Source organism: Vicia villosa, unplaced genomic scaffold (genome assembly GCF_029867415.1).
Source record: "Vicia villosa cultivar HV-30 ecotype Madison, WI unplaced genomic scaffold, Vvil1.0 ctg.006271F_1_1, whole genome shotgun sequence".
NCBI lineage: Eukaryota > Viridiplantae > Streptophyta > Magnoliopsida > Fabales > Fabaceae > Vicia > Vicia villosa.
Window position 1 is genome coordinate 44170 of NW_026706759.1, and position 14340 is coordinate 58509.

General features: G+C 35.2%; 1 protein-coding gene across 1 annotated transcript; it reads left to right on the forward strand.

Annotated features, from left to right (window-relative positions):
* Window positions 1-6801: 6801 nt before the first annotated feature.
* LOC131642979 (uncharacterized) lies at window positions 6802-14086 on the forward strand. Its single transcript, XM_058913127.1, has 3 exons — window positions 6802-7539; window positions 13758-13884; window positions 14046-14086. Exons 1-3 carry the CDS (start codon window positions 6802-6804, stop codon window positions 14084-14086), a joined length of 906 nt encoding a protein of 301 aa, XP_058769110.1.
* Window positions 14087-14340: the final 254 nt, after the last annotated feature.

The following is a 14340-nucleotide window of genomic DNA, read 5'->3' on the forward strand; positions in this document are numbered from 1 at the left end:
CATATCCCTCTAAAGTTCTTCTCATTCACATAAAAACTCGAAAGAAACAAAGAGGTTCGTCCATATTCATTATATCTGTTCGAGTGACAATGTGGCAGTTCTCTTCACAAAGGCAATCCATACATCAATTTTCAAGAAACATGTACAACATATTGGAATGCGTCACTTTTGAGATCTTTGAAGAAGAACTAAATGTGTTTGGTTGAGCGAGCGTAATGTTGTACTCTTTTTTCCGTATTAAGATTTTTATCCGAATTGATTTTTCCTAATAAGATTTTTAACAAGGCAGCATATGTTCCTATAATATTTTTCTTGACAAGACTTCAATGGAACACTGTGATAAATATTTCAAATAAGGAGTGTTATAATAAATTAGAAATCTATTACTATTATTTTGAAATATTTTTATAAAATGTCAACTTAAAATAGTAATGTGAATTATCTATCAAAGTGTCAACTTAAAATAATAGTGTGAATTATCTATTAAAGTGTCAACTTAAAATAATAATGTTCAATTTACAATGTTAATTTAGAATAATAATATTAATTATTACATTAATATAATAAGAGAAATGATATTTTGGCACCAATTTCTATAGAATTTTTTTAATAACTATTTTTTTTTTAAAAATTCAAAAATAACCGTCTTTTCAAAATATTTACGCAAATGGCCACTTTTTGCTAAATATACACGTTGTCGCAAGCACTACGTCAAAATTGATATTTTGTATCGCTTAATTTAATAGCACTTTTAAAGAAAATGCTATTAAAAACCAAAAAACACATCTATAACAACACTTTATTGTCAGGCGCTATTATAGGATACAGACAATATAATTTTGATAGCACTTTATAAAAAAATGCTATTATTAAACTTCAGTAAGATAGCACTTTCTACAAAATGCTATTAATATTATACACTAAGAGAGTACTTTTTCCATATCTCTATTAATATTATTCATTAAGATAATTAAGATAGCACTTTTAGTAAAGTGCTATTATTGTACTATCCTATACAAAAACAATAATATTTTCAAAATATATAATTAATTAGTAAAATAAATAAATAATTCAAAACACTTTTGGCCTACTATTTTATGATATATAATTAATAAAATTAATAATTAATAAAATAAAATAAAAATTAAAACATGTTTTGGTGGAAACTTTTCATTTTGCCGCACAAGTTTTTTTCCACCAACCACAAAAAACCAAAACGAGCCCGCATTCTCCCTCCACAACTCACCGCTCACCCCTTTCTCTTCTTTGTCTTCGCCATCATTTTTTGATAACCCTGACATGGACAAGAAAAAGCTCGGAGGAAACACATCGACTCACCACCGTCATCCATCGATTCTACCTCGTCAGTCATTGATTCACCACCGGAAAGAGGAAACTACCTCAGAACTCATGTACTCTTTACGACGATTCATCGATTCACCACCGGAAAGAGGAAACTACCTGAGACAGTTGTAGTCTTCGCCGAAATCTTCGAAGGTATGTATACAAATTCTTCTTTATTTTGAGCTTTTTCACTTACTTATTTGTTCTATGTTTTATTTGAATCGGTAGTTTGGAAATTTAGGGATTTTGGACTGAGATTTATTCAAGTGCGATTGAGGTGGTTTTGATAAAATCTGAGATTTATGTTTAAAGTAGTATCTCCAAATCTGATTTGCTCGATGTAAATATATAATCATCCATTTGTTGGGACGTCTCTATCACTACTACAATTTTACTCTTTAATAGCACTCATATGATAGCGCTTTTTTTTCAAGTGCTATTACAAATTTCAAACGGAAACCAATAATAGCACTTTTCTCTTGAGTGCTATTATAAGGGGTAAGTCATAATAGCGCCTTCCTTCTAATTGCTATCATAGGTTATTAAGAACAAAAAGTAAAATTTAATATTTAAGTTTAATAGCACTTTTATATGAAACGCTAATAAAGGGGGTGTCTCAATAATAGCACTTTTATATGAAACGCTATTACAACCTTTCAATAAATTATTAAAAAAGGACGCACGTTTGAAGGTCGATCGCGTGTGTTCGATCCATCCACGCTCGCAATATTTTCCACTTTATTGTTTAAAAACACTATGATATTTCTTTTTTTCCTTTTAAAAAATATAATAAATAAAAATAACGCACTAATTTTGTTATTTTTCTTTATGACTTAACTATCTCACTATCTTAACCTTCACTTCATCAAGCTCAAAAACTCAGGCTAACCCTCACTGAACCACCTTCATTCTTTTCTCCAAATCCCAACCCTAGATTTCAACGGTAGCATTACTTGTCCCAACCTTCTCTACAAAACCCCTGACCTTCTCCGCTAGGACACCAAGAGTAAATTGCACCAAAGGAAGATGTTCAGAAACAATTAGGATCAATAAGGATTTGGTAAACTCTTGTTCACTTCTATCTACTATGATGAATGAGCATTTAGCATATCAATCATGTTTTGCTTTCTTCTATAACCTAGTTATAGTTTTCTCTATCTTCACTATCCGCTTTGATTTCGTCCTAGTTATAGTTTCATTTTAATATTGGTGTTTTTGTTCTAAGAGGTTCGGAGGTGTATGGTTTTTTGGGTTGCCTTAACTTGTTTATGAGTGTTTCTGCTTTATTGTTTTTCAATTCTGTGTTGTGCGAGTGTTTAATGTTGTATTAATTAACTCTTAGTCTTGGAGGTCATTTTTTGACCTCTATATTTTATTGTTTGGTCATGTAGTGGCATGTTTTTGGTGTAAAATTTGGCTTAGCCTTTATATAGATTACTGGTTTTTAATTTTTAAATCCGTTCAGTTTGGTTGATTGGCCTTAGTTTTCTGGCATGATGCATATACAAGGTTGAAGCAGTTGCATTCGAAGCTTGTAGTTGGTTTGGGATTATTTTTTTGCTTGTAGATCCTTTTAGTTGTTAGACTTTTTTGTTTTATTTCCTCTATAGAAGCCTACCACAAATGCTAGTTTTACTATTAGAATTTTTTAAATTCTGTTTTTTTTTTGGGTGCTGTTTTGCTTGTTTGGTATCAAATATTTAGCTCTTATGTGCCTTCATAGTGGGAATACTTTAATAGTTCGGGTGATGGTTTGAAAACTTTTGGTTATGTAATTTATCTCATTGTATTTATTTTTTCAAATATGATAAGACAATTTGGGAAACTTTATCATTTAACTAACACAAGTATTGATTTAATTGCAGGGTTAATAAATCACAAATTTGGGATGGAGTTTCAATTTCAGTTACATGGAAGTATCATGGTACATATACTATAACCACATAGTCTTTCCACTGATCAAAATCTCCACATATTATTTATTATTCTAATTTTAGTATGTTTCCAAGTAGATAATGTATGCTAATTTTGTTTTGAAAGGAAATGAGTAGTTAAAATGATAATATTTAAATAGAAGTTAATTTTCTTATATTGAGTATTAAATGTGCAGGAAAATTGGACTATTTAGTAAACCAGACACAAAGCAAATATTGATATTTTGAAAAGAAACACTGGATATTCATGGTAGAAGACTATGGAGCAAAAGTTAAATACATGAAAGAAGACTATGGAGCAAAAGTTAGATATTGTTCTCAAACATGATTGTACACTATGAGTATAATTTTTACATCTACAGTTTAATATTTTATTTTTATTCTTAGTATTATAGAAATTTCTTTTACAAATAATTAAATTATATTTGCAATTTTACTTTTAACAAAACAAACTCATTTAATTTTTTTTTATGATTAAATATATCATTTCTATACTTGTTATTTGTATTTGAATTGTATATTTGATTTTTAGACCTTTCATTAAATAAGTTAAATGGCTTGTTTTTGAACGACCTTAAATTTTTATTTTTTATTAAAAAAAAGTGTTTTTAATAGCGTTTTCTAGTAAATGCTATTAAACTACGTTTGCTTGAAGGGCCTAGGATAGCGCCTATATAAAAATTGCTATTAAATCCAATTAAAAAAACAAGAGTGAATCAGGTTATGTTAGCGTTTTTATATGGAGTGCTATTAAAGTATCTTCTTTTAATAGCGCTTTTTAAGCGCTATTATAGGTGGCCAACTTTTAATAACGGGAGCATTAATAGCATTTAAAAGCGCTATTAAAAGTGAAAAAAAGCGCTATTAAATATCATTTTTGGTGTAGTGAAGGGGGGTGGCGACAACACTATCTCTTTAACGAAGTCGCCACTGGGCCTGGCGAGCATGAGTAAAAAATGGGTGTTGTCGCCACCCCCGGCGACAACACCTCCATTCTTTCTTTCTTTTTTTTTTTTAATTTTTTATTCAATTTTTTTATCTATTATTTTTTAGTATTTTGTGCATTATATTTATTGACTTTAATTTGTTAGTTAGAAAAATAATATAAATAAAAAAACAAGTAATTTATATTAAAATAAAAAAACAAGTAATTTATATTAAAATAAAAAAGTAAGTAATTTATGTTAAAATATTAAAAAGTACAATTACATTAATCATAAGAATAAAATTTTGAATGACCTAGCGCGGGTGACCCTGGTACGATCCGCACGCAAGAGGTCTAATAACTTGTGTAGACGGCTCACGAGTTGGTAGTGCTCCCTTATTCCTACGACATCCCCCTCTATCTGATTCCTCTTGTGTTTGGGTCGATGGCCCTTCAATGCACTTCGGGTCTACAAAATTTGTCAGCCGTCCTTGACCTTTAAAATTCCCGCTATAGGAAAGGCGGGTGCCCGCGACGCCTTCAAAGCTTTGTCTTGGTGGGACAAAATTTCTCCTGGTGGGTGCGGCCTCGAAGTTTGGTCTTTGGTAGTTGGCGATGGAATCGGGTTGGTTAAAATACAATAGTTGTGGTGGTGTGTTGAAGTTCAATGGTTGGTTGGGGTACTGTGATGTTTGTTGGTCGAATGAGCTGTATGGCGGGTATTCTTCGTGTATGCCTATGTCGGGGGTAAGTGGTGGTGATCTGGAAGAGCCCGCCACATTGAGATCTTGGAAGCGTAGGTGGTGGGGTTGAGTTTGAAATTGTTGTTGGTGGTGATATTGTTGGAATTGTTGTTGTTGTTGTTGGTAAATTGGTTGTTGTTTGTTTATTGGTTGTTGTTTGTAATTTGGTGGTTGTTGTTGTTGGTAATATTGTTGTTGGTGATTTTTTTTTGGAAATTTGGTGGTGGTTGTTGTTGTTGGAAATTTTGTTGTTGTTGGAAATACAGTTGTTGTGCTCGCGGGTCTGCCAAATAAAAAAGGTCAGACACAAACATTTCAGGATTTGTGACCGTTCTGTACCAGTTGACATATTCAGCCGTTGGTTTCATTTCGGTCGGCTCCACAGGAAAATGTAGGACAGTGGTGGAACGACGGGCCCATATTTTACGGAACTCTTTAGCGAATGTCTTCCAATTTTTTATGTACCACTGTTGGCTAACCTTTTGCAAATGCCAAGGTTCCAAACACTCAGGGGGGTCAGGGATATTTTAATGCATGCCGAATTGGAGCTTGACACAGTCACTTTAGTGCATCTCCACAGTGGTGAACCGTATGATAGGTGATTTTGCCGTCCAAACAACCGCCTCTCGGGTTCATGGCCCAATTCCAAGTATGGTCTCCAAATAAACTGCAACGTAAAAAAAAATTAATTACAAATTATAGAAGAAGGTTTATTTTATAAATATAGTTAGATAATGTAAAGTTTTAGTGGTATTACATCTTGGGGTCAAAGTCGATCCAAGAGTTAGCGGTAAAAAATTATTTTGTTTACAGGCGTTTTGGTGCAATCCAACCCAGTTGCATTAAACCTAAACACATCCAAAAATAGAAATCAATATAGTTACAATTAATAATAGAATAAATACACTAAATGAAATAAGATCATTAAATTACCTTGACGCGTAAGGGAAGATGTATATGTGCGGGTTTTCAGGGGCTAATACTGGCATTATCCACCATCCCCATGCTTGTAGCAAGAATGCACATCCATAAAATGTACAATTATCATTTTTTGCAGTTTTGTGTAAGGCTATTGTGTAAGAGATTCTATAGGTACGCAGCCAGCATGCATAAGTCTTGTCCAAATTGATTCTTGCATGTATTATTTCCTCTACCTAATGTCTTGCATGCATGATATTTATTTTTGCATGTATTATTTATACACCACTTCTCACAAATATTTTGACACGCATTCATTAACTACTACATTTTATAAAACAAATATTTCTTCATTCAAAAGTATGGCATCCACTCCATAATACAAAGTTCAGGCTCACATGAATGGTGAGACTTACCACTGCGACACAAACAGTTTTCTATTTTGAAACACTAATTCCACACGTTTTTCTCTAAATAGAAAAGCGGATTTCTCGTATCTAAAAAAGAAAATTGAATCCAAAATTAGAGAACTTGTCTCTCAATTTTTTTACCAACAACCATATGTTCAACCTAACAACTCGGTCAGGTATTATCAATCACAAATACAGTCTGACATAGAGGTTCAAAACATGTTCCTTAACCATGAGTATTATGGTTATGATTATCTGGAGCTGTACATAGTGTTGGAGCAAATTGTTCCATCGCAAAATATGCAGTCACAGGTTATTGATGCCGTTGTTGATGACGAATAACATGTCGAAGATGTCGTCTAAGAAGAAACTGAAGTAGAAGATGTGGTTGATGAGTTGGTGAACTGTGATTCCGAAGATGAAGAACAAGTTCCAGTACCCGATGCGCATGCATATTCACTACGCACTTCACAAAACTTAATTTGAGGGAGGATGAGCCATCGTCTGATATGTTCTACAACCCATATATGAGGTCAGACGAGGAGTTAAAAAAAGGTGACACATTCCGTTCAAAGGACAATTGTATGCTAGCAATCAAAAACTGGCACTTAGCAAACTGTGTTGATTTCAATGTTGATCGCTCAATTCCAGAAAGAGTCACTATTTTGTGCAGAAACCTGGATTGTGGATACAGGCTTAAGGCATCATTTAAGAAGAAAGTTAATTCTTGGGTGATAGGTTCAATTTCTCAAGCCCACACTTGCGTTAGAATAAATATGGCGCAAGATCATCGGAAACTAAGTCATGACATGATATATAATACCATAATACCTCTCGCCAATGCTGAATCGTCACTGAAGGTGAAGACGATTATCTCACATTGCATTTATGTGTTCAAATATAGACCTTCGTACAGAAAGGCTTGGTTAGCGAAGCAGAAGGCAATTGAAATAGTCTACAGCAACTGGGAGGAATCCTACGACAAACTTCCTCGCTACATGGCTGCACTTCAATTATATTCACTTGGGACAATTACTATATTGGAGACATTGCCGACACAATCCCAAGATGGAACCCCTCTCGAAGGTAATGGAATCTTCCATAGACTTTTCTGGGTGTTTCGACCATGCATCATCGGATTTGGTTTTTGCAAGACGATTATTCAAATTGATGGAACCTGGTTGTATGGGAAATACAAAGGAACGTTACTGATGGCGGTCGCGCAAAATGGAAACAACAATATTTTTCCAATAGCCTTTGCTCTGGTAGAAGGAGAAACAACTGCTGCTTGGAGTTTCTTTCTGAAGAATCTCCAAGCTAAAGTTGCTCCACAACCTGATCTTTGTTTGATTTCAGATAGACACGCTTCTATTGACAACGCATACAACAACCCGACAAATGGCTGGCACAACCCCCTGTCTAGGCATGTCTACTACATTAGGCATATCGCACATAATTTTATGCGAGAGATCAAAGATAATTTTTTGAAGAACCATTTGGTGAACGTGGGGTATGCCTTAAACCAACCTGGATTTCAATACTACCGTCGTGAAATAGCGTTGTCAAATCTAGATGCGGGGAGGTTGATTCATAACATTGGCAGAGCAAAATGGACTAGGTCATATGACAATGGGGCGAGGTGGGCCACATAACTACAAATCTTGTGAAATCGATGAACGACGTTTTCAAGGGCATACGAAACCTACCTGTAACGGCTTTAGTGAGTGCAACATACTTTCAGATGGCAACTTTATTCGCCATAAGAGGTAAGCATGAAATATGTGCAACAGGAATTTGCCAAGGGAAACACTCATCGAGTTACAGAGTTCGACCGTCATGGCCACACCTTCAGTGTCAAAGAAATAATTGACCACAACCAGGGGCTGCCACGATAACAGTATAGGGTCTCAATCCCAGATCATTGGTGCGACTGTGACCAATTTCAAGCCTATCGCATGCCTTGCTCCCATGTCATTGCAACATGTTCACATACTCACTTTGATGCATTATCATTGGTATCAGAAATTTACAAGGTGTAACACCCTTCTAAACCCCGAAGAATAATCAATTAAAGTTCAGAGTAAAACATAAAAACAATGGTGCTACAATTAAAATAAATCAATTCATCATAAGTCAATTGTCATGCTACACTTAGAAACAAACCATCAAATTATCATAATCGTGTTTCTATACAGCAGAACATTCTTTAACGGATAAGCATAACATCGTTTATGCAATATCCCACAAAATAAATCCAAAACAAATAGATAGAGTTATAATCAAAACTCTATACTAGCGTTCCCCCAGTGTTACAAGATCAGAGCATGACCGACATGACCCAACATAAACGGATAAACTCTACGAGTCATCCTCACCGAGCACTAAGGCCGCTGCTGCTCAATCTGAAAAATATCAACAGTAAGGGTGAGTCTCATTCACAATTAATCAATGTTATAAATCCACCAATAATAAGATATCATGCATATTATTCACTCAATCGAATATATTCAGATTTCCAGAAACATTCATCAACCACAACAAATATAATCAATCACATCATATTATAACATTGGAGATCTTCCATTCATGTTATAATAATACATATATCCTAATGCAATGAAACTACATGCATGTGGTACCAATCCATGAGATTAACCCATCTCACCGGTCCACCATCGTCAAGAATACGGCTACATCCACTCACTAATTCCACACAATGGGAATTAGCTACCACTGATCCAACACCACCAGGATACAACCACAATTATTATTATGTATGCATGCATCACCTATCGCATGCTAATAATCAACACCAATTAATATGAAAAATCATTATCATATTTCAACTCACCAAAGCAACACCAAGATAATGCATTTTATTTCAGCACCATTCAGAATTACATTATGCATAATCAACATCCAAATACAACATCCACAAAGCAATTACATTGCCACAATTCCACCTTATTGTTAAACTTAACACTTAAACATGTAACATACAACTCATCACCATAAGCAAACATATACATTTGTGTGGTGTCGTTTTTTTTACCTCCCCGTTTCACTTGGGAGGACGGCACGCTAGACCCTTCACGCGAAATTTGGAAGGAGAATGCGCCCGTGGTGGGAGGAATTTTGTTTCAGTTCTTCCTACGATATCACACGAACTTTCTTATTTGTCCTACGAGTAGGAAAGGGGAAAAAAGATCTCAACTAAACCCTAGGAGTTTGCTAAGTGTGGGGATTTCACCTAGACTAGAAATTCTGGAGTCCGGGGGGTCGGTTATACATAGGGAAGTGTTTAAACACCCTACATATCTGTAGTACTCTACAGGAACCTTCTCTGTGTCATTGTGATTGTGTTTATTGCTAACGATTAGGAAAGTTTCTCCTTTGTGTTAGGAGAAGGAATTGAATTGATTTGAAAAGACAGACAGACAAACTGACTATTTTTGGTATTTTATTAGCTCGTTGAGATTCCTTGTGAACCTCATGCCTACATATCCCTAGTGGAAGTCAGAGCTTAATGTAGTTCGGGGAACTAACTAGGGAAATTAAATATTTTTTTGGTGCCTTGCTTGAAGCTCAAGGTTGAAGCTTGAATTAAATCTCTGTTTACAGTAAAGAGACATGAAATCATCTTTACAGAGAGGTATTTGTACTATTCTACCACAAACATTTAAAAGAGTGACAGAATAACTGAATTCATTTCATTCAAGAGGGGGACCTTACTTGTGTATGTGCAAGTATACCAGTCAAATGCCTCTTAAATGAAAGAAAGATGCTCATCCAAATTAGGGAAAGTTACCACATGTCTGGGTTTTACTGCCAGCTCATGCCTTTCAAAATCCTAAATGGGAGACTTGATTAAAATTGAAATTGAAATGGAAATGTTTGTTTGTTTGAATGTGGTAGAGTAGTAAAAATATCTCTCTATAGAGATAAGCTATGTCTATCTACTGTATAAAAGATTTGACTTTAGCTGGCTTGTATGAGGCCCAGGCTTGAGGCTTTTTGATTGATTTATTAATTATTATTGACTTTGGGAGATGACTCCACTGGGGATTAATTACAGGGTATTTTTGTGTTCTGTACAAAGCCCAGAATTGAGGCTGACTCTATTTGGAGAGTGTTTATTTTGATGGATTTTTATTTGGTGTTCTGTACAAAGCCCAGAATTGAGGCTGACTTTAGCTAGGAAAAAACATTATTTTCTGCCTTGTACAAAGCCCAAGGTTGTGGCTGACTCTTAAATAAATTGAGTGTGGATGACTCTATGGGGAAAAGATCCTAGGTGTTAGGAATCTTACACAACATATGGTTTAATCTGCCTTGTACAAAGCCCAAGGTTGTGGCTACTGAATGATGAAGAACTCACTGGGGAGACTCTATTATCTGCCTTGTACAATGCCCAAGGTTGAGGCTGACTCTTGACAGGGGAGTTTTATTGTTTGGGTGCCTTGTATGAAGCCCAAGGTTGAGGCTAACTGTTTTTGTTGGTTTGACTCTATTGAGGAGATTTTATTTATTAAAAGACTGTTTTTCTTTGGAAGCTAACCCTTTCCAGGGATTTTGACTCAGCTGGTGAATTTGTCTGTTAAAAGACTGACTTTATCATGTTTTTGGAGGCTGACCCTTTCCAGGGGTTTTGACTCTTTTGGGGAAATTATCTCCTAAGAGAATGAATCTTTGGTTTTGAAAGACTGATGTTGGAGGCTAACCCTTTCCAGGGGTTTTGACATTTTAAACAGATTTTTATTAATTGACTTTGGAGGCTAACCCTTTCCAGGGAATTTGTTAAGATGATAGCAGAAAGATTATCTATTGGAGACTTCTTGTTTAAAGCCCAAGATGAAGGCTGACACTTTGAGGATAAGCACACATAGATCCTAGACTCTACTAAGGAAGATTGATGAAGATAAGGGTGACAGAGACTGTCCATGTCTCTCATTCCAAAAGGTGTACTCAATGTAAAATTGAGACAAACTTAGCTTGTTTAAAGTCTGGTTTAAATTGGAAGAAACTCACCAGGGTATGTTAAAAGGTGACTAAAGACCTGTTCCTATGTTTATAAGAAACCTGATGGGTCCTTGTATACAAGCTCAAGAGGAAGCTGGAAATGCTTTTAAGAAGCCTGTGGGTCCTTGTACAAAGCCCAAGAGGAGGCTAATCGAGGGTCCTTGTTATAGCACAAGAGAAAGCTATGTAGTTTTGAACTTATTTTGGCTCTAAGCAAATGGGTAAGAGGTTTCACCGGGAATAATTCCTCTTTGGGTGGATGTGTCCTATTTTTTGGATTCTAAGGTTTTTGCCAAGATGTTTCACCGGGAATAATTCATCTTGGGGGTTTGAACTACAGATCTCTAATTAGGAAAGAGCCTTCACCGGGAAGACATTCTCAATCCTAGGTCATATTCCTATAATATATATATATATAGTTTAACTGTCCTAGGGTTTACACTCAAACGTAGTTCTAAACTAATATATATGCACAGTTTATATTTGACAGTAATTTAAATAAAGACTGTAAATTGAAAGCTTGTAAAGCCTAACCTGGATGGAGTGGAGGCCTTTGGAGAAGTATGTACAGAGCCTCAACAATATTTTTGTTGTTTTGTTGATAACAATTGAATATTTATTATAAACAGTTAAGGGTTTTTGAAAACAGAAGAAGTGAAGATGGACAAAGGTCACATAGGTATCTGAAGAGTTTCACCGGGAATAATGCCCTTCAAATACCAGAAGAATGTTTTGAAAACAGAAAGAAGATTTTGAAAATACAGTTTTGAAAACAAACTAAGAAGAGAAGGTGTTTGGGACTTACACTCTATTAGAGGCCCATTTGAAAAATGATTTATTGTTTATGAGAAACAATTGAAAATGATTTGCAATTTGAAATGATTACTGCTGTGAAAATAGTTTAAGAGTTTTAGGCTTACCTCGAAGAATGAGAAATTGAATTTCTGAGTTTGAGGTGTTACCTTGATCCTCAAGTGATATGCTTGGAATAAATTAGGATCTTTACAGATGTTAAGCATCCACACCAGCAGAATAGAACGTCGAATAAGCTCACAGCTTACATCATTCTATGACCTTCCAGTAATTGTTTAAGGACTTCTACAGCAAATGGAAGACCAAACAAACAGACAAATCCAAAAGACAACAGAGAAATAATCTCTAAGTCTTGGATGAAGTGAGAAAATTCAAGTAATATGCAACAGTTATCAAATAAAAATTTAAATGATTAACTATACAAAATAATATGAAAATATCAAATTCGAATAAAAATTAATTCTAAGAGAAGATATTTTTGTAGTTTTATGTGAAAATATTTAGAAAACATAAAATATGTATCTAATATATATTTTGGTATTTTAATAAAGATTAGAAAAATTAAACTATATCTTATATTAAAATAAAATACTAAATCTTTTTTATAAAACTCTTTAAAAGAAAATTAAAGAAATGAATAATAATAAAAAAAGAAACTTAGTAATGGGCAGGGGTGTAAATCCGGATTGAGGGTGTAGCCCAATTACTGAAAGCTGCATAATAAAATAAAAAAGAAAGGTTGGGCCGGACCGGGTCGGGTCAGTGTGACCCGGATCCGCCTCTTCTCTCTTGATGCAAGGTTGGGTTAAAAAAAACCCTAAGGAACACAAACAAGAGGCAGCGCCTCTTTCCTTCCCACCTCACGTTCTCTGCTGAAGAAGAAAAAAAGAACTTCTTCTTCTCAGAACAAACAACAACATCAACTCATCCTCTCTCACACTCGGTTCCGATGAACAACAGCAACAACAACGCTCAGCTACTCTCAGATTCGCAGTCTCTCTCGAGCTTACAGTCTCTCTCGCGATGAACAACGATGAAGACAACCTCATCTTGGTTTCTCCATTTCTCTCACGAGTTGTCTCTCGGTTAATCAACAACAAAGAAGGCTCATGGTTCACTTGCTCAGTGAACGAAAACAACGGTGTACGATTTCTCTCTCAATCGTTTTCATCTCTTCGCTAAAACGAAAACAACAACAAAGCCCTTTCTCTTGGTATCTTACGGCGGCCATGGAAGAGAAGTTTGAAGTTCTTTCAAGGTATGATTTTCACAAATTCGTTTCTATTCATGTATCTGGGTTTTAAGCATATTACCACCAATTTTTTGATAAACTAAAATGATAACAGTAACGAGATTTATGCAAATTGTGTTCAGGAATTCGACTTTGTGCATCAAGCGAGCATCAAAATTTATAGGAGGAAGTGAAGAAACATACCTGGCCGGAGTAAATCTGGCGAACCAGTTCCGGCAACAATTCTTTGATAGGTACGGATTCGACCTTGGCTCTGCTTCCCTCTATTTTTGCTTCTGAATTATTGCTGTTGTGCCACCATGAACCGCTAATTGTTGCTGTTATGGCTTCTGAATTTTTGTTGCAAGTCTGAACCGTTTGTGACTTGTTGTTTGATGCTGAATTCTCGAACTGCTGCAGGTACAACAACGGTTAATGGAAATATTGAGAGTGAAAGCAGAAAGACTTACCTGCGGCGAGGATGTTGGAGATTCATCTATGGAGGCTCGAAGATGGGAGCCATCGTTGAAGGCTGCTAGCAAGCAAGGTATGCGGTTTTCTCTTCTCCCTCTTACCTTTGTATTTTTCTGTAACTTAGAAGTTACAGACTGCTGGCTCTTTTCCCCCCTGTTTTTCTTTTCTTTGCAACTTAGGAGTGACAGAAAGTTTCTGTCTTTTTTCTTTTTCTGCCTCTTTCTCTATTTATAGAGGAACAAATGAGGGACAATTTTGGTCATTTTGGCAACTAAGCTTAGTCTTTAAGCTCACTTAGTTGTTAAGTTGTCATCATTACAAAGAATATTCTTTCCCAAAATAATCATTGCAAAATTTCTTACATGCTAAGTTTGCTTAACAGCCAAGTTCTGTAAATTTGTGCACATGGGAGAATATGCACATGGGATGGAAAGATTTTCTTCACAACTCTTGCAAGTTCCACGACAAGCTTGTTTTATGTCATAACATTGTAACTTCCATGTGGTAGTTATGACATAATATATATATT